General features: G+C 48.7%; 1 protein-coding gene across 1 annotated transcript in view; it reads left to right on the top strand.

Annotated features, from left to right (window-relative positions):
• Positions 1-4,341: 4,341 nt before the first annotated feature.
• LOC135885053 (maestro heat-like repeat-containing protein family member 1) overlaps positions 4,342-19,850 on the top strand; it is a 34,143-nt gene continuing 18,634 nt past the window's right edge. The window contains exons 1-13 of the mRNA XM_065412692.1: positions 4,342-4,387; positions 11,664-11,771; positions 13,071-13,153; positions 14,302-14,382; positions 14,807-14,873; positions 15,010-15,123; positions 15,462-15,535; positions 15,829-15,951; positions 16,499-16,594; positions 17,889-18,039; positions 18,247-18,302; positions 19,028-19,169; positions 19,636-19,685. Of these exons, the coding sequence (XP_065268764.1) occupies positions 4,342-4,387; positions 11,664-11,771; positions 13,071-13,153; positions 14,302-14,382; positions 14,807-14,873; positions 15,010-15,123; positions 15,462-15,535; positions 15,829-15,951; positions 16,499-16,594; positions 17,889-18,039; positions 18,247-18,302; positions 19,028-19,169; positions 19,636-19,685 (1,191 nt within the window). The remainder of the gene's footprint in view (positions 4,388-11,663; positions 11,772-13,070; positions 13,154-14,301; positions 14,383-14,806; positions 14,874-15,009; positions 15,124-15,461; positions 15,536-15,828; positions 15,952-16,498; positions 16,595-17,888; positions 18,040-18,246; positions 18,303-19,027; positions 19,170-19,635; positions 19,686-19,850) is intronic.

The raw sequence follows: 19,850 nt of genomic DNA, 5'->3' as shown, positions 1-19,850 counted from the left end.
CGGGTGCGAATTCAGCAAATCCTTTCAGCCACACACAAAAAGGGAACGTTTTGTTTTAAAAGTCAAACCAGTCTGTTTGGACCATTCCACAGCAAAATGTTGTCACTTTTCATTTTGAAATTGAGGCAACTTTAAAAAAAGTGGGGGGAGGGTTGAAAAACACCCACAAACAACCTGAAACGAAAAACCAAAACAATTTTGTTTCAGGCCAAACCGAACCAACATTTATTTTTTTTGTATTTCTCCAACTGGCCCCCAAACTGAAAAGTCACTGATTCGCTCAGCTCCATTCAGCACCCGAGTGCAGCTCCTTGTTGAGTCTTTGCAAACTTCTTCCCCACCTAGCTCTCCGGGCTCATTCCCCCGCCACTCTCCCAGCCATTCCCTTTGTGTCCTTCCCTGGCTCTCCCTTGCCAACCCCCTGCCACGCTGCTCCTCAGGCTAACATTATTCTCCCTTTCTCCTGCCCCAAACTTCCCTCTCTTCCTTCAAGTTCCTGCGTAAACAAGATCCTGCTCAGGAGAATGGGAAATCAAATAAACCAAGCAAGAGATTCGCTGCTCTTTGGGGTCAGGCCTGTGCCCTCCCCTGTGTTGTACAGCCCCCAGCATGCTGTTGGGACTCAATAAATACCCACGGGTCCTGCGCTCTGACTGCCTTTTATTGCAGACTTTAGGAATGGGATTTAGTTTCTGTGTGTATCCTTAGGAAAGAATCTTCTCAGCCCTTTTATTCTCTCGGCCCAGGGCACCGATGCAGCTGTGGCTGGACTAACAATTGGAGCGCCTCACGCTGAGACAGACGGCCAGTCCAATCTCATGCTTCAGGGATTCCATGGTCACTGAGGGGTGAGGAAGGAATTTTTTACCCATATGTCAGAGAATAGCAAAGCTGGCCAGGTACATTGTGGGCATTTCACCTTCCCCTTTGCTGCTGCAAGAGGCAAGATACTGGAGTGGACTGACACAGAATGATTTTGCACCTTGTGGTCGAATCTCCTTTTCTCATGACACATTATACAGACAGGGTTTGTGGGGAGGCCCCGGGGCTCCCTTGGATTAAAATTCCCAACAAAAGCCAAGAGCAATCCTCCCTTAATCCAATCTGGGGGATGCAAACCCCAAGGGCCCTAGCCAGACAGCCCCAGCCCACCTTGCCTCTGTGATGTCAACAGTGGCCCTGTGTCACAAAGGGGGCAGGCAGCCTGTGGCTCAGTGTGCTCTGGGAGCTGGAGGAGGGAGCACACGGCTGTCTGGGCTCTGCTTTTCAGACAGTTGGGAGCGTTTTTTGGAGCGCATAGCATCTGTTTACACAGAACTCGTGGAGAAATCCACATCCTCACTGTCATCTGCGATTATATGTGAGACATCAAAATTCTTCTGTGGCTCGACCATCCCAGCACAGGGGTGAGGGACCTTTCCTAGTGTATCCTCAGGGTTAGGAAAAAGAAGTACGAAATTATACCAAGCTCTGAGAATCAGCCTTTCTTTAGGTAAATATCTAAAAAGCAAAAATGGAAAACAAGTTTAAAATCACTGATTTAAATCAAGATTTCCTGTGCTTGCTGATTTAAATCACAATGAAAATCATTGATTTGACTTGCTCTGATTTAAACCAGTCCATACTGCCATGAACTCGGTGTGGGGTGGAAAGGGGTCATTTTAAATTGTGTTGGATGTCAAGTAATTTTATCCCAAAACTTAGTACAAATATTTAGTTTAGAGAAACAAGAAATGCTAGGCTAGTTCTTACTCTCTCTTTTTCTGACAATTCAGGGTGTGACTCCACTAGTTTAGTCACAGGGGCTCTTTTACATACCTTAGCGGACACCGTGATTAAAGCCAAGCAAAATAATCACTGTTATTAATCATGGCTATTTAAAGAAAAGAAAACACTAAACAAAACAACAAAAGACAGAACACAAATGATAAAAGGCTGATTTCTGTCTAGTCTCATCTGTATGCTTCTCTCTGGAGAGCTTTTAACAGATTACACCTTTGTGAGCAGGCTTGCCTTTGATGGGGCACTTTTCTTTTGGTAAATTGAAACCAAGGTCTTCTTTCCCAAAATTATTGTGAGTCATAGATACTAAGACTGTTTATGGATGGGCAACATAATTTTAAGAGCAGGCGGATCCTATTAATAACTAGACTGTTTATATAGATGGGCAAAGTAAGCAATTTTAACTCAATCCTCTGAAATAGAAGAAAGTAGTAAAATTACTTAGTTAGAAGAAACCATTTAAGGAGCTGTCTTGAGACTGGCCAATTAACAAAATATTTAGAATCTTAAATTCAGTTAAATCCCACTATTTCTCCGTTTCCCAATGATTAGCCCTTGTCTCTTTCCCAAATGCATGGTCTAAGCATTTAGTGGTTAACAGGAGAAACTGTTAACATCTTAAATTACAACAGCATTTCCATATCACAACAAAACTGTTGCAAGAGTTTATAACTCTAATCCCTTGGCAGGGTTTTAGTTAACTTCTCTTACCAACACATGCTGAAGTTTTGGGGAGGTTTCCTTGGGCTGGTTTCTTCCCGAGTCTTCTCTCTTCTGTCTGTGTCAGCTTGCTTGTAGAGAGGGAGAGGATGAGTTGAGTTTGAGCAGGGTCGCAGAGCGTGTGCAGGGTGCTCACTTAGAGTTTTTATACTCGTCTCTTCCCTATTTCCGTGCAATTTTAGAAAAACACACCTCTCTCACCCTTTCATTGGCTCCATACATTCATGGAGCCTCTTCATCTTATGGACAGGTAGTTTGTTAATGTGTATATGTGTTAAGGTTGTACGTCTTTCTTGACAGTTATATTTCCTTTGTTTTTGTTGGAGAGATTCTCAGAACATCTTCAAATTTAGTCTTTTAACTCTTAACTTATTCAGTTCATTTTCTGAGATATTTCTTCAGTTTCATTAGGGTTCAACAGGAAATGAAATTCTGTTTTTAAAAAGTCCAAACCTGTGGTTTATGTACAGGTTTTTAGTTCTCGAAGCAGTCTTTTAAAATTAAATCATTCTTAACGAGTCTTTAGCTTAAATACGATTGAAGAAGTTGTTGATTCTCTAGAACAATTGTTGATGATGCTTCTTCTTATCTTTCTGAGTTGGGGGAAGGAGTGGCTAGAGCTCTGCCAGTAACTAATTACTTCCCCATTAATATAATAAATAGTCTAGACTTAAATGTCTTCTTATATTGGTAATCAGCTGAGCAAGGTCATTCGATTTCATGTTAGTACATAATGCATTTTACCACACGTAGTAATGATATTAGAAAACCACATTAGATACTTTGCATTCAGTTAAAATACTTTGCAAATATGCAAATATGCCCTCCAAAACAGTTTGCCATTTCAATAGTTTAGAAATCAACTAAGGTTTTCTACAAAACTTTTTCTCAACTACACGCATTCTTCTCTAAAGTTTTAAGGACACAAGCAGAGGGTTTTCTTGCAAAGAGGGGCTGGTAGAGCCCACTTTACAGCCTAGATTTATTGTTCTAACACATCCCTACATTCATTTTGGAATATCCAACATAAATAACATCCTCACCTTCTCCTACAGGGCCAGATCTTTCCTAAAACATTTCTCTTTATAACATTTGTTTTATTGAGATAAAGGATTAGATCTATAATAAACTGGCAGCTTATAGAAGACAGAAGTGTTCTGGTGTAGATAAAACACTCTTTTGGTTGGTTTGACTCTTGACCCAAGTTCCTTAGAGTTACAAGCGGTTTGTTATAGCAATTAAACTTCTCTTAAATATTTTGTGCAAAGCAGAAATGCCAATAATCAACACATATTTTAAACATAGCACAGAAAGAAACTTGTATAAAAGTTAAAGCAGATTAAAATGAGCACAGCTGCCTTTTAAAGTTTGTACAGACACTCTTGGGGGACATAAACAGTTTTGTGGTCAAGGAGATGTTATTTTCCGGACATTTGCATGTTTCTGGATGACAGAAAGCTGAAGACTTCTGCAATTTCTTTGATTAGCGTGAACATTTTATAACCTAGCTAACTAAAACTGGGCTACTGTTCTATTTTCAAGCCTCCTGGTGACAATATACTTATAGCTAGGTTTGAATGTTCAGTAAAGGCACAAACATGTTTGTAATGACCTAACATTATAAAAAGAAGTGATAATAATGCTATTAATAAAATTTTACATCAATATTGAGGTCTCACCACCTCATAGCAGTCTTGTCTCCAGCCAGGCAGGCAGCAAAAGAACTACGCCTGGGTCCCCTTGGCCCACCTAGAACCATGTGTGAGTATGGTGGGCTCTGTGTCATGGGAAGGAAGCCCCAGGGACTCATTCATGTTGGTTCTTGTCTTAGGAGCCGATATGGATCTTTATGGCCACCTCCGCCGACTGCTGCGCCGGTCTGGAGGTGAGTAGGAATTCTCCCCAGAAATGGACCCTCCTCTCCCCCCATTGCTGTCCTGTCCAGAGCTACCTGCAGGGGACCACTGGGAATCTGCATGGAATCTCCATGTGCTTGGGAAGTCAGGGTCTCCTGATGGAGGAGGTTTGTTTTCTCCAAGGTTCCTTGCAGCATTTTAGTTTTATTTAAACCCCCAGACATTTCTAGCCCTTCTGGACTGGCAGGGAATTCTCTGGTGGGACCCCAATGCAGCACTGCCATCCCGGCCTTGTCTGCACTCTCCTTGTCTCCTGAGGGAGATCTGTTATTAACTAGAGAAGCGGGGACAAGCAGAGCTGGGGAAGTCCTGGCCTCTTGGGCTAAAATCTCTAATGGAATCCTGCTGGTTAGGGAAGAATTTGGGGCAGATTCTCCCCAAATTTCCCCCTGGCCCCTATTGCCCCTGCCCATGTTATCTCCGCTCCCTACCTGTGGGGTGAGGTGTTTGTCAAATGCCTTGGCAATGGGTGTGCAATATAAATGCTCTTGGCTGTGACTGGTGGAAGTCCCTCTCCAGAGGTGCCCTGCAGTGTGATTAGTTCCCCACACATATGTATTGTCTACCTCACCCCCCTGGGATTTCTATCAGTGACCAGGAAAGGAGGAAATGACCCCCACCCCTTTGCACTTATCCACAGCCACAGACCAGGGGAAGGAGGATACAGCAGCAACTGAGTGTTGCAGCCCTTCCCTGTCTGGGCCTGCTTCAGGTAAGTAGGAAACAGGGGTACCGACTCCTCAGATTCACCCCTTTTCCTGCGTAACCTTCTGGAACCTTCATGTTGAAATGTTTCCAATTCATAGTAAGTTGTTACAGATAAGGCTGCAACAAAACCCAGGTTCAAGCCACTAGGTCAGTTACAGAAAATGTATTTAGGCGACACTATGAATGATAAAACCAAACTTCATTCAAAAATAAAACGATTAGTTAAGCAAACAGGTGCGCAATTACCACCTACACTGTCAACACTAACTGTTGTATTGTGGATCAATGCGGGATCAGTCCACTGACAACAGCGTGAAGTACAGCCTTAGAACCCTGGGACATAACGGTACCCTTGGGGCGTTAATTGGAGCACTCACCGAATTAACAAAACAACTCCCAGTAGAAGCCATTCTCATACTATTGAACGTGCAACTGCCCCTTACACTAATTATATTTCCATCGCCTCCTTATTGACTCTTTACATTACACGTAAATAGCATTTCCCATGCTATTAGTATAGATAACATTTTAATAAAACAGTCACAATTCTCAAAAACACTCATTAAAAGCCCTGCTTAAGCCAGTTATAACCAAAACCTAACAGTAGCATAACCCCGGGCCATGTCCTTGCTAACTCTTACTTTCCCATAACAGGATCTCCAACTTATGGCTAACTTTCCTCACACTAACAACTTCAGTTTTCTAAACTCTTCTACACTTAAGCTAACTTAGGCCCCAGACCTATTTTCTACTTATTTCTTAACCTAAACCATCCCATAGGTAGGCCAAATTCACAGTCATGAAAAAGTCATGGACCATGAAATCAGACCTCCCCCATGAAATCTAGCTATTGGAGGGTTGGGGAAGGGCAGGCTACTACCATGCCCCTGGCTCCAGCTGCTAGTCCCCTCTGGGCTGGGGAGGGACGGAACTGGCACTTCCCCTGCACAGCCGCCCTCGCAGGGGAGATCAGACCCCCCTCCGGGTACATACCCTGGTTGCTCGGAAGGCAGCGCAGAAGTGAGGGTGGCAATCCCACAAGCCCGCTACAACAGTTTTGCGACTCCTCCGCAACTCCCTTTTGGGGCAGAACCCCCACTACAACATTGTGACATTTCAGATGTGAACATCTGAAAACCTGAAATTGAGTTTCAAATCCTATGGCCATGAAATTGATCAGAATGGACCGTAAATTTGGTAGGGCGCTACCTATAGGCTATACCTGCCCTTTGCCAACTCCCTCCAGTGATTCGGCCCCCTCCTTCCCATTACTGAGGTTCTGCTTGTGCCTGGCATTCGACTTTTCCAGAGGCCTTGTGGTCTGCACTGCCTGAATGAGGAGGGCTCTTGGAGTCTCCATCTCCCTGCGGTTCTCCCTCCCCAGGCTCTGCACGCGCTAGATGTCTAAATCCTCCAAGCTGTGTTTGCTGCAAACTAGTCCCCATCCCCTGCACTGCTGAGACCCCATTGCGCACTGTGTGAGAGTCGGGGGCTGTGATTGTTGGCCCCAACCTGTGACAGTGAGAAGGAGAGCTGGGGTGGCTTTGCCTCTGTTTAGAGAATCGCTCCTTTCTGGGTCACACAGGTGTTCTCTGTAACTGAGAAAGTTCTTTGGTGACCCAGGTGTGACTGTATTTGTTACTCAGTGAAATCAGGTTCATTGAAGTGTCACAAGAGGACTGGAACCTGCTGCTTTGGGTACACAAAACTCCCTTCCCCTCAGCACTATCATTCACATCATTCCCCTGGCGGTTCAACCAGAGACCTTTAATGGAGAAATTTAACCCTTCTCTTCTATTGACAGACACAGCAGTGCAAGAGACTGCAGTGTCAGCCAGAGATGGCAACCCACCTGTCACAGAGTCTCCTGGTCCAGGTAGGCAGAAAGCGGCGTGATACACAGCCAGAATTCCTTTCCAAGGCCAAAGTTGCTGTTCATCTGCACTGTCTTTTACAGAATCAACATAATGTTTAGTATCGGGGGCAGCCATGTTAGTCTGTATCCACAAAAACAACAAGGAGTCCGGTGACACCGTAAAGACTAACAGATTTATTTAGGCATAAGCTTTCGTGGGTAAAAAACACTTCTTCAGATGCACAGAGTGAAAATTACAGATGCAGGCATTATATAATGACACATAAACTAACATAATGTTTAGTTCTAGCTTGTGCAAACAGTATAATTCTCGTGGGATCCTTCAGGGTGAACAGTGGTATATTAACGCAGGGTGCTATATTAGAGAATCACAACAGTTATTATGAGAATAAATGTCTCATTAGCCTCAAAATTCAGAAGGATGTCCACAACTTTAAACTAGCTTTGACGGGGACAGGTGAGCAAAGCCCACAGGTAAATGGAGAACATGGAGACCTGGGAGATGGGTCGGAAATAGGAGGGAGCGTGGGCTATAATGGCAGAGAGAAAGGAGGGTCAGGGCAAAACTGGGAGGCAAGATCAAATCAGTATCTCAGATGCCTATATACAAATGCGAGAAGTATGGCTAACAAGCAGGAAGAACTGGAAGTGCTAATAAAGAAATACAACTATGACATTGTTGGCATCACCGAAACTTGGTGGGATAATACACATGATTGGAATGTTGGTATGGATGGGTACAGCTAGCTCAGGAAGGATAGATGGGGGAAAAGGGAGGAGGTGTTGCCTTGTATATTAAAAATGTACACACTTGGACTGAGGTGGAGACGGACATAGGAGACGGAAGTGTTGAGAGTCTCTGGGTTAGGCTAAAAGGGGTAAAAAACAAGGGTGATGTCATCCTAGGGGGTCTACTACCGGCCACCTAACCAGGTGGAAGAGGTGGATGTGGCTTTTTTAAAACAACTAACAAAATCATCCAAAGCCCAAGATCTTGTGGTGATGGGGGACTTCAACTATCCAGATATATGCTGGGAAATTAACACAGCGGGGCACAGACTATCTAATAAGTGGATTTTCAAAAATGGAAGCTAGGACAAAGTACAAAGGATGAATATAGGCAAACAACACAGGAATGTAGGGGCAAGATTAGAAAGGCAAAGGCACAAAATGAGCTCAAACTAGCTACGGGAATAAAGGGAAACAAGAAGACTTTTTATCAATATATTAGAAGCAAGAGGAAGACCAAAGACAGGGGGGGCCCACTGCTCAGTGAGGAGGGAGAAACAGTAACAGGAAACTTGGAAATGGCAGAGATGCTTAATGACTTCTTTGTTTCGGTCTTCACCGAGAAGTCTGAAGGAATGCCTAACATAGTGAATGCTAATGGGAAGGGGGTAGATTTAGAAGATAAAATAAAAAAAGAACAAGTTAAAAATCTCTTAGAAAAGTTAGATGCCTGCAAGTCACCAGGGCCTGATGAAATGCATCCTAGAACACTCAAGGAGCTAACAGCGGAGGTATCTGAGCCTCTAGCTATTATCTTTGGAAAATCATGGGAGACAGGAGAGATTCCAGAAGACTGGAAAAGGGCAAACATAGTGCCCATCTACAAAAAGGGAAATAAAAACAACCCAGGAAACTACAGACCAGTTAGTTTAACTTCTGTGGAGTCATAGAATATCAGGGTTGGAAGGGACCTCAGGAGATCATCTAGTCCAACCCCCTGCTCAAAGGGGGACAACTCCCCAGACAGTTTTTTTTTTTTTAAACTCTAGTTCCCTAAATGGCCCCCTCCAGGATTAAACTCACAACCGTGGATTTAGCAGGCCAATGCTCAAACCACTGAGGTATCCCTGTGCCAGGGAAAATAATGGAGCAAGTAATTAAGGAAATCATCTGCAAACACTTGGAAGGTGGTAAGGTGATAGGGAATAGCCAGCATGGATTTATAAAGAACAAATCATTTCAAAGCAATCTGATAGCTTTCTTTGATAGGATGACGAGTCTTGTGAATAAGGGAGAAGTGGTGGATGTGGTATACCTAGACTTTAGTAAGGCATTTGATACGGTCTCGCATGATATTCTTATCGATAAACTAGGCAAATATAACTTAGATGGGGCTACTATAAGGTGGGTGTATAACTGGCTGGATAACCGTACTCAGAGGGTAGTTATTAATGATTCCCAATCCTGCTGGAAAGGTATAACGAGTGGGGTTCCGCAGGGGTCTGTTTTGGGACCGGCTCTGTTCAATATCTTCATCAACGACTTAGATATTGGCATAGAAAGTACGCTTATTACGTTTGCAGATGATACCAAACTGGGAGGGATTGCAACTGCTTTGGAGGATAGGGTCAAAATTCAAAATGATCTGGACAAGTTGGAGAAATGGTCTGAGGTAAACAGGATGAAGTTTAATAAAGACAAATGCAAAGTACTTCACTTAGGAAGGAACAATCAGTTTCATACATACAGAATGGGAAGAGACTGTCTAGGAAGGAGTATGGCAGAAAGGGATCTAGGGGTTATAGTGGACCACAAGCTAAATATGAGTCAACAATGTGATGCTGTTGCAAAAAAAGCAAACATGATTCTGGGATGCATTAATAGGTGTGTTGTGAGCAAGACACGAGAAGTCATTCTTCCGCTCTACTCTGCGCTGGTTAGGCCTCAATTGGAGTATTGTGTCCAGTTCTGGGCACCGCATTTCAAGAAAGATGTGGAGAAATTGGAGAGGGTCCAGAGAAGAGCAACAAGAATGATTAAAGGCCTAGAGAACATGACCTATGAAGGAAGGCTGAAAGAATTGGGTTTGTTTAGTTTGGAAAAGAGAAGACTGAGAGGGGACATGATAGCAGTCTTCAGGTATCTAAAAGGGTGTCATAAGGAGGTGGGAGAAAACTTGTTCATCTTAGCCTCTAAGGATAGAACAAGAAGTAATGGGCTTAAACTGCAGCAAGGGAGGTTTAGGTTGGACATTAGGAAAAAGTTCCTAACTGTCAGGGTGGTTAAACACTGGAATAATTGCCTAGGGAGGTTGTGGAATCTCCAGTTCTGGAGATATTTAAAAGTAGGTTAGATAAATGTCTATCAGGGATGGTCTAGACAGTATTTGGTCCTGCCATGAGGGCAGGGGACTGGACTCGATGACCTCTCGAGGTCCCTTCCAGTCCTAGAGTCTATGAATCTATGAAAAACTGCTTATTAACTCGTGTGCACGGTTGCAGCAATTAGCTAAGCAGTTGCAGTGACTGCTTGTGCAAACGATCATTGTGATCTGTAACTGGCTGACTGTGTGTCAAGCAACCATGGCTGTGGTTGGAACTGTGGGTGCTACTGAGCACACACATTCCATTCCTGGAAACAGACACCAATGCATTTTTCATGACTGAGATGCCCACGTTTTTCATATGTATATTACAAATGGCTTTGTGAGTCATGATCAGATTCTGTCTCAAGCACTGCTGGTTTGGTAGCTGTGCAGTGAGGTGGGCCAGAATAGGTAACTTCTTGGTCAGAACATACCTCATAAACTCAAATACCTCATGGAACCAAATGCTCTAGGTGATAGAGCCGCCTTGCTGAATCCCAAGGAAGAGGAGAGGTACCACAAAGATTTTATCCCCAAGGAAGGGGGATCCCACATTTCAGTGCTGCAGCTCTGTACATCTACCTCCATCCGAGCCTTGCAATGTCTCTGTCTCCTTGGGGTTCTCCATCTCATGAGTTACGTCCTTCTGGCTGAGGGGGACCCAATGGAATCCCCTTCAAAGCCCCTAGTCAAGCAGAGAGCCTCCCCATGTAAATGGAGGTTCCCCCCCACCTGGAGCAATTCCAGCCATCTTGGGAGCCGCAGACCAGCGCAGAGAATTGAGCCTGGGTCTCATTCCACATGGCAATGCAGAGCACCGGGCACCAGAGCACTAGCTTGGCCTCCCAAGAGTGAGGTGTGAATGTTCTGAGGTCTGTGCAGTAGAAGAGAAACTCCTGTGATCTGTTTACATTGGTTCTTGTCTTAGGAGTCAATATGGGGTTTTTGGACCGTCTCTGCCAAAGACTGACTCAGACTATTGGTGAGTAGGAATTCTGCCCAGAAGCGTCCCCCACGATACAGATTTACCCCAGTTCCTCTCTGATTCCTATTGCCCTTACATAGAATCAGTCACATGACACCTCACCCCACCACTGCCCTTCTGAATTACAGGATGGACACCTTTCCGAACGGACAGGACAAATCTGGACTCCAGCCAGCCAGGCCCCACTGACTCTTCTGTCCCAGGTAGGAGTCAACAGCCTTTCGCTGTGACAAATCACCACATGTCTATTTCTGTCCCATCAGGAAGTTCCATCCCAGTGCACACGGGATCATTCAGTGCCTCAGTTTTCCTAGCTTCATAATGGGGCTAACAAGACTGACAATCTTCACTGGGGTCTGGAAGGTGTGGGTAATGTTTGTAAAGGGACTGGAAGAGGAAATGCCCGATCTCAGTGTTAAGTAACATGACACTGTCTGGGCAGTGATTGGTGGAAATCCCTCGCCAGGGGTTCCATAAGGTGCAGACAGTTCCCACACAGTTGTATGTCCCTGTCGCCCCCAGGGCATTCTATTAGTGACCATGATTGCGGGAAATTAACCCACCGTCTGCCTGTATCCACAGACACAGAGGAGCAGAAGGCGGCCCAAAAACAAGACCCGGCGCCACAAACCCTGGCTGCAGGAACGGGCAGCCACTGCAGCACTTTCTGTGCTGAGCCTCCTGATCCAGGTAGGCCCATGCCCAGTATTGAGTGCCAGGAATAAAGGGGGGAAAGCAGCCACAGTGACAGCCAAACCCCAGTGCTGAGAGGGCAAGAAGAGACTCCACCCAGGCTCTGTGCCCTGCTCTGCACATGCACATAAGCCACTGCCCTCTGCTCCACCTTACACGCCAGCCTCCATGCCATCCCACGCTGGGCTAAAGCCCTGCTGCCACAGGGCAGCACTGGAATCATCACCGGGCAGCCTGGGTGCCAGTAAAGGGGGAACTGACCCACCAGGCAGCTCCCTCTCCCAGCTCAGCTCCCCAGTGGCTCTTCATAAGAATATAAGAATGGCCATGCTGGGTCAGACCAATGGTCCATCTAGCCCGGTACCCTGTCTTCTGACAGTGGCCAATGCCAGGTGCTTCAGAGGAATGAACAGAACAGAGCAATTATCAAGGGATCCATCATCCCCTGTCATCCAGTTCCAACTTCTGGCCATCAGAGGTTTAGGGACACCCAGAGCATGGGATTGCATCCCTGACCATCTTGGCTAATAGCCATTAATGGACCTATCCTCCTTGAATTTATCTAGTTCTTTTTAAATCCAATTATACTTTTGGCCTTCACAACATCCCCTGGCAATGAGTTTCACAGGTTGATTGTGCATTGTGTGAAGAAATACTTCCCTTTGTTTGTTTTAAATCCACTGCCTATTAATTTCATTGGCTGACCCCTGGTTCATGTGTTCTGTCAAGGGGTAAATAACACTTCCCTAGTCATTTTATGATATTATCGGTCTAATTATCTATCCCTTTCCTAATGATTCCCAACATTCTGTTAGCTCTTTTGACTGCCACTGCACATTGAGTGGATGTTTACGGAGAGCTATCCACAATGACTCCAAGATCTCGTTCTTGAGTGGTAACAGCTAATTTAGACCCCGTCATTTTGTATGTGGGATTATGTTTTCCAATGTGCATTACTTTGCACTCATTGACACTGAATTTCATCTGCCATTTTGTTGCCCAGTCACCCAGTTTAGTGAGATCTCTTTGTAACTCTTTGCAGTCTACCTGGGACTTAACTATGGTGAGTAATTTTGTATCATCCACAGATTTTGCCACCTCACCATTTTACCCCTGAACAGCAAAGGCCCCAGTACAGATCTTTGGGGACCCCACTATTTACCTCATTGTGAAAACTGAAAATATATTCTTACCCTGTCTTTTAACCAGCTACAGTCCATGAGAGGACCTTCCCTCTAATCCCATGACTGCTTACTTTGCTTAACAGCAACCTTAATTTCCTTTGGTTCATTTTAGGCACCAAGCGAAAGGCCTATTCGTCACCCAGGGGACAGCTCGCCCCAATCAGCAAGGAGGAGGAAATGCCAAGGAAGACCACAGTGAGTGAGGAGAGAGCGGGAAATCCACAGCACACTGGGGAAGTGCCCATGGCACAGATGGTACAAGGTTCCCTCCATCACCAACTCAGCCTGGACTCCCGCCCCCTACTGCCTTTCCCACGACACACTGACCCTCTAAGGCTCTGACCCCCTTTCCTCATCTCTTGCTCCCAGATTCACTGCCATTCTCTGGCCCTAGAGAACATGCTCTGACCCCCCCCTTGCCAGGGCAGGTGTTGCAGACAGGAGGAGAGAGGCGACTCCATTCCCAGCACCTGGCTCTGCTTTCTTTCTTCTTTGTTGGCTGGTCAGCAATGGGCTGCATTAGGGAACCAGGGAGAGAAATAATCCTGAGCTTCACCTCTCCCCAGAGTGTCCCGCGCACTCAGCTCTCCCTGGGCCCGGGGCAGGGTTAGCTGTTAGCCCAGCCTATACCTGCGGAGAGCAAGGCCCCGGGAGGGGAAGTGGCTGGCCCAAGGCCAGAAAGCAGGAGTATACATCCCTGGTACACTCTGGAAGTGACCATTGTAGGAGGTGAGCAGGCAGAGACAATGGGCCAGATCCTTGGCCCCTGGTAAGGCCGCATGAAGGGACATTAAGCTCTCCCTTCCAAGCTCCCGCGTGGTTTCCTCAGCCCAGCACGGGGGCAGGGAGGAGCCCTTGGATGCTGTCTCCCCATCCCTGACCTGTCTGCGTGGGTCTCTAGACTGTCAGCCCTTCAGGACAGACATTGTCTCTGGCTGCGTTGTGCTGCACCCAGTGCAACAGGGTCTGATCCTGACTGGAGCCTCTGGGCGCTGCCATAACATCAGTAGTGATAAGTAATCAGGGCAGGCCCCGCTCTTCCAAACCGGGCCCCGCCATCCCTGCCATCCTCTCAGCACACACCACCCCAGCTGGCGCCAGGTACAACTATCCTGTTGAACCAACCATAAGTGATACTAGGCTAGTGCAAACCAAGGGGTCAAATGCCCCTCCCAGAGAAGGGAGAGTCAGGCACCAGCTGGAAGCTGCTCTCCACCAGGGCCATAACTTTATTCCTTCCAAGTCTGGGTTGTGGTAACCCAGCTGCTGATGGAGACTCTACACATTGGGGCTTGTCTGCCTGACACGTCATCGCCATGTCCTGCGTCTCTTCTCTTGCACAGGGCCTTGCTTGCGTGAGGGACATGGATGAGGCTGCCCTGAGGAAGGACATTGGCACCCTCTTCCCAGCACTCCACTCCATGGTAAGAGATGCTGGGATCACTCAGGCAAAATCCCGGGGCCTGTTGGCTTAAACTGGGTAGGCTGTGGGAAGAGCTGTCCCTGCCTCATCCTGTTCCCATTGGGGGATGGATCCTGGAGAACTCTCCTTTGGTTTCTTTTCCTCCCACTCACCCCACTCCCTTTGACCGGGAACATCAGCATCCCGCACCTTGTTCCAATGCTCCACATCTTCGGTTCCTGACCCGTCAAACTCTGCTTCTACATGAGCCACGGCCCCCGAAGCCTCGGCGTCACTCATAGACTGATCCAGCTTGCTGGCCTGTTCTTTAGATGGGAATTAGAATCTGCCTCTCCACCCTCACCCCTTCACTCTGCCATCCGAGGGCTTGGCCTGAGAGACACTTGATCTAGTTTGCCTTTGCTGGTGTTGCTTTCTTCCCTTAGGTGTGTCATCTCCCCAGAGAGCACCTGGAGGAGCGGAGAGAGGCCCTGGACTCTCTGGTCCATCTGGGTAAGAAACCCATTCACCTTTCCCAGAGAAGGAGATTTCCCAGAGCCTGCGGAATTTCAGAGCCCAGGCATAGAACTATATTCCCTTCCCCTTTATGATTCACCCACCCCATTATGATTCACTCCTCTTCCTGCAGCTCGCTTGTTCCTGGTGGAGCTGCTTGTGTTCCTGTTCAGGAGGCTGAACAAGGACGAGGAAGAGGAGACCTGTGCCAGTCTCTTCATTCTGGACCGGATAGTCCGATCCAACAGTAAGTGACCCCACAGCGAGGCCTCGTCTTTTGATGTCTTATGGCCTCTTGTGCAATTAGCAGCGCTTAGCACTGGGCCTCATTGGGGTCATTTATACTTGTCTGCAGTAGATAATCCAAGTCCTGCAGCCCCTCAGCCGATGCTGCGGCAATGAGAGAGGACAGTCACTGCTGGAACTGCAAGCGTGGGCAGATGCAGCTGGTTACCCATGGGGGTAACCTGCCTGGAGGGTCATGTAGGGACATTGAGGTTGCTCTAAGGTTCCTGAGATCTCAGATCCCTGCACACCCCGGTTTAACATCAGCCCTGCCGAGCCGTGTGTCTGTGTCTCTTACAGTTTCCGAAATGATGCACAATACCGAGAAGCTGTTCATAGCCCTGGGGCCAGTCCTGCAGAGCACAAGCATACGGGTGAGTCTGGAACCATGGCCAACGCGGCCAAAGCTAGTGAATGTCTGCCTGCCAGTGCAGAGCCTGCCGGGACCCTGTGCATCGAAACACATGACCCATCAGTGCTCCATAGTGTAGGGCAGAAGGTGGGGGAGAGAATCCCTGCAGGGCTCCGGCTGCATTGTCATCTCTGGGCTGCCTAGCAGTAATTCACCAAACCCCCCGCTGAGAAAGGATCCCAGCCTGGACTGGGAGGGGACAAGGTCCCTCCACACTGTGTGCAAATCATTTCTGTTTCTGTCTGGGTCTGGCAGGTCAGAGAAGCCCTTGCTTATTTTATAAGGACAATGGGGGCGCATGGGCTCTTGGAGAAATCTGCCTCAAGACCCTTAATTGACTTCTTGGTGCGTCAGTGCATCCTGACCCTCGACAGCACGGTAAGAATCCGCAGAGACCTTAGTGACGGGAGTCCGTGAACAGGGCAGAACATGGGGTCAAGGGATAGGGAAGGGGGGCAGCTGCAGATGGGGAGGGGCAGGCGATGGGCAGCAAATAGGACTTGGGAAGCAGATGGAACTGGGGACGGCACCCTCCGTCTACTGATGGAAGATGATGACAAATAGAAGACAGTGTTTTTTCCTCCCAGCCCATTCTCTCTGATCCCTCTCCCAGCTGCCATCCGGGCTCTGTCCCTCGCGCAGGGAGGGCAGGACCCCTGGCTTCCTCCTTCTCTCGCCTCACTGTGATCATCCACCTTAGGAGACTAAGCCATGATGGATCTGGTTTTCACCAGGCAGAGGGGTGGAGCCTAGAACTGGCTCCACACAGACCCTGGGCTGCTTATGGCACAGTCACAGCCAGGGTTGCGCCTTTTCTCTTCAAGCCCCATTTTCACCCCCTGCCATGCCCACTAGAGTTACCGTGCCACGGAGGTCTCCACCGAATCTAAATCTCCCTGGTGTCTCCCTTACTTCTCACCCTCAGGAGGAAGCAGACGGGAGGCGCACCATGGAGCTCGAGGTCCGCCAGCTCTGCTCCAGCACCCTGCAGTCCCTGGCTGACTCCCACAGAATGGCCAATGTAAGTGACCCTGCCCCTCTCCATTGGACACGGGCCTCTCTGGGTCTGAGCTTTTCGATGAGACAGGCCCCAACCAGACTTATTTATCTGAGCCTCCCCGCTCCAGAACATCATGGGGTTGGGTAAAATGGACCCCGGATCTGAGCCAGACCTGGGTCTTTGGAACAGGGAACACTCACCGGCTGAGTGCCCCTGCACGCCAGCGTTTGGTGTCACAGGGGCTCTTCCGCTCGAGTATCCCCTGTGGTCAGTCATGCTGGTTCTGCAGCTTCCATAGCTCAGTCCCTCTTCATTGGTCCTTCTGTTAACTTTTCCCTGGCTGTTACAGGGTGGGGTCTATACAGCCCATCACATTCTTGTTTTGCAAAAGCCAACCCTAGCCCAGGAGTTCCTGCCTCTCACCCACACTACCCTGGTGCCTACGGGAGAGTCCACTGAGCTGGGAGACACTACATCCAAATCTCATCTCTGCTGACTATTGCTTAGGTTTCCACACACTGCACAGACCTGATTACTGACCCAGGCGTCAGAACGCAAGCCTAAGCAGTCAAGTATTAGCCAGCCCCCTTCCCACACTGAACAAATTAACAGCGAGGTTGCGCACGGTAACTTCAGGCAGAGCTGAGACTAGAAGCCACATTTCTAATAAGGCAGACCCAAGTATTGTGCACTCAGCTACACTGTCTTTCAGATTGAGCATGCCCAATATACGTGCCTTAGTTACTACAGGTGGGGATAGACCCCCGGGGATTCCTGATCTCCACTGTTCTATACTGTCTAGCAAAGAGTTGTGTAACCCTCTGGCACAGTGTGTGTTAAGTCCCCCTCTTGTCCACACAGCAGACAGCAATTGCGTCTGTGCTTCAAGTGGCGCAGGTCTGTGTGGGGATGTGAAGGTCAGAGCTCAAACCTCCCTGAGCGCCTGTCATGGTTTCACTTGATAGTATTGGGTTTCCTAGTCTCCTCTTTATTTATCAAGCTGGTGTATTGCGTTCCTGCCATGAGAACACAGCCTTTCCCAGTGGGACTGGAGTTAGGAAATACTGTGCTGTCAATGATGATGCTACACTCAACAAAAGGCGGGGGGTCAGTCATGTGTCACTTGATTTGGTGCTGGAGGCAGACACTGATAGGTGTGAAGGGGGAGGGGGTGGGGATCGCTGCATGGTTCAGGCTGGGTAGAGAGGTCTGGCTGGCGGTGGCGAGGCCAGGGGTCCTGTCTAGTGTAGGAAAGAGAGAGCTGGTGCAGGAAGAGGCTATTTCCGTACTGAGATGGCTTTTCTCTGCTCTGCAGGTTTTATGGCCTGGGCTGCTCCTTCAACTGAGCCCAGCAGCCCATGGGCCAGCCCTGCCTCTCCTCCTGCAGACCTCGGTCGAGGTGGTAAAGAGGATGCAGGAGGAAGGCAGGCTGCCCTTGGCCAGGAGGTGTGGCAAGGCGAACAGAGGTGAGTCCCAGTATTTTATCCACCCGCTCTTAGTCCTTCTGTAGCGAGAGGCGTCTGCCCCCAGGTGAGGGTGGGGATCAGCTCTTGGCTCTGGTTCCGGCTCACTGCAAGGACACAGCCAGCCGTCAAGGGCACAGGTAGAGCTCAGAGATGAATGCAAAAGATCCCTCCAGAGCCTGATGGGATGCCCCCCCTTTCTGTTCACAGGGTGTCGGTCAAGCCCCAAGTCCACTCTACCCCAGGAGCTGCTGGCTCGGCTGCTGGTGAGTAACCCGCCGCCAGGAGGTTCCTTATGCTCAGTGGGAAGGGGCCACTCCTGGAGCTGGCATGCAGTGTGTGGTGGCTCTTCTCCCCGCAGCCCCCAGAGGAGCTGGCTCGTCACATTCCTCGCGTTCATTGCACATCGACCCAGCGCCTCTCGGCATTTAACAGAACCAGCGAGCTCTCTGAGCCAGCCACCTTCCTGGCTCCCCGATCCTGGGGCTGGACCAGGTCCCCCAGCACCAGTTAGTGCAGCCCTCGGACGGCTCCAATAGAAGGCAGCTGGAATGAGCCCTTAGGGACTGTTGTGCAGGCCCCCTTCTGCCCCCTGGCCTCCAGCATCCTCCCTTACCAAGGGGCAGCTGGGGATTCCCTTTATGGCCCAGCTGCCTCTTTCGGGCTGCTTCAAGCTCCCCTTGTGCTGCTCTAACCTAGGCCAAGGATCTGACCCAGCAGCTGCCTGACGGCCTCTGGATAATCCTGTCTCCCTTCATCTGAGCTAGAGCCAGCCCAGGAGTGAGAGGATGGAAGGAGCCAATAGCTGGTCCATGGAGTGTCCCTGATCAACTGAAATATCCATCTCAATCCTGTCCTGGTTGTCAGCTCCACCTCCCTGCTGTCTCCTTCCCTCCATCACTGAGCTCTCCCCCTGCACCTGTAGGGAGCTCCCTTCTCACACTGCCTCGCAAGGGAGGGGTACAGCCACCTCTGACTCTTTGTCCGCCAGGTGCTCGGTGCGTCTTCGTTTATGACGGTGCAGGTCAGAAGGGCAGCCATGTTCCTCCTCTTCCAGCTCATGAGCATGTTCCAGGCCGGGTCGGGCTGGTTCTGGAATAGCTACAAGACGGAAATGCTCCTCTATGTGGAAGGTGAGGAGGGAGTGTCTCCCCTTGCAGGAGCAAAGGGAGGGGACACCGTGATGCTGGGCTCAGAGAGGGAGAGGCCAGGGCCTCCCTCTGAATCCAGTATAATATGATGCTGTGACCTTGGAATCAGAGAGGATCACGTCAGGATCATATCCCTTGGTTCATCTAGCCCAGTCCCCCATGCCTAGACAGGAAGGATCCTTTCCAGGACCGTATCTAACCTTCATTCGACATCTCACATCCTGGGGAAGGATCTTGGCAAGCAGAACTCCTGGGTATTTCACATCAAGGGGTTTGGGTCTGAGGAGCATTGTTGTCCATCAGCAATTTTCAAAGAGCCATGGGTCCCCTCGGGGCCCGTGAGTCGGCAGCTCCTCCCCACCCCCTGCCAAACAAGAGCCAAGTTGAAGGCTGCTCCTCAGTAGAAGGGTCTAAGCACAAAGGAAACTGACCTGCCCATCTCTTCCAGATCACAAGACCTGCTTCTGCCAGAGGGAGTGGGAGCAGCAGCTGCTGCAGGTAAGGGTCAGAGAAATGGAGGGCTGGAAAGGAACTCAAGAGGTCATCTAGTCCAGCCCCCTCCACGCTGAGGCAGGATTAAGAGGCCCCTCAGCAGCACTACATTGTGGGACAGAGGAAGCGGCTGAGTCCAGCAGATGCAATTGGAGAAGCACCAGGGGCAGC

The sequence above is a fragment of the Emys orbicularis genome, chromosome 10 (genome assembly GCF_028017835.1).
Source record: "Emys orbicularis isolate rEmyOrb1 chromosome 10, rEmyOrb1.hap1, whole genome shotgun sequence".
In the NCBI taxonomy this organism is placed as follows: Eukaryota; Metazoa; Chordata; order Testudines; family Emydidae; genus Emys; species Emys orbicularis.
The sequence above is the reverse complement of the archived record's forward strand: the minus strand, read 5'-3'. Positions and strand labels throughout refer to the sequence as shown.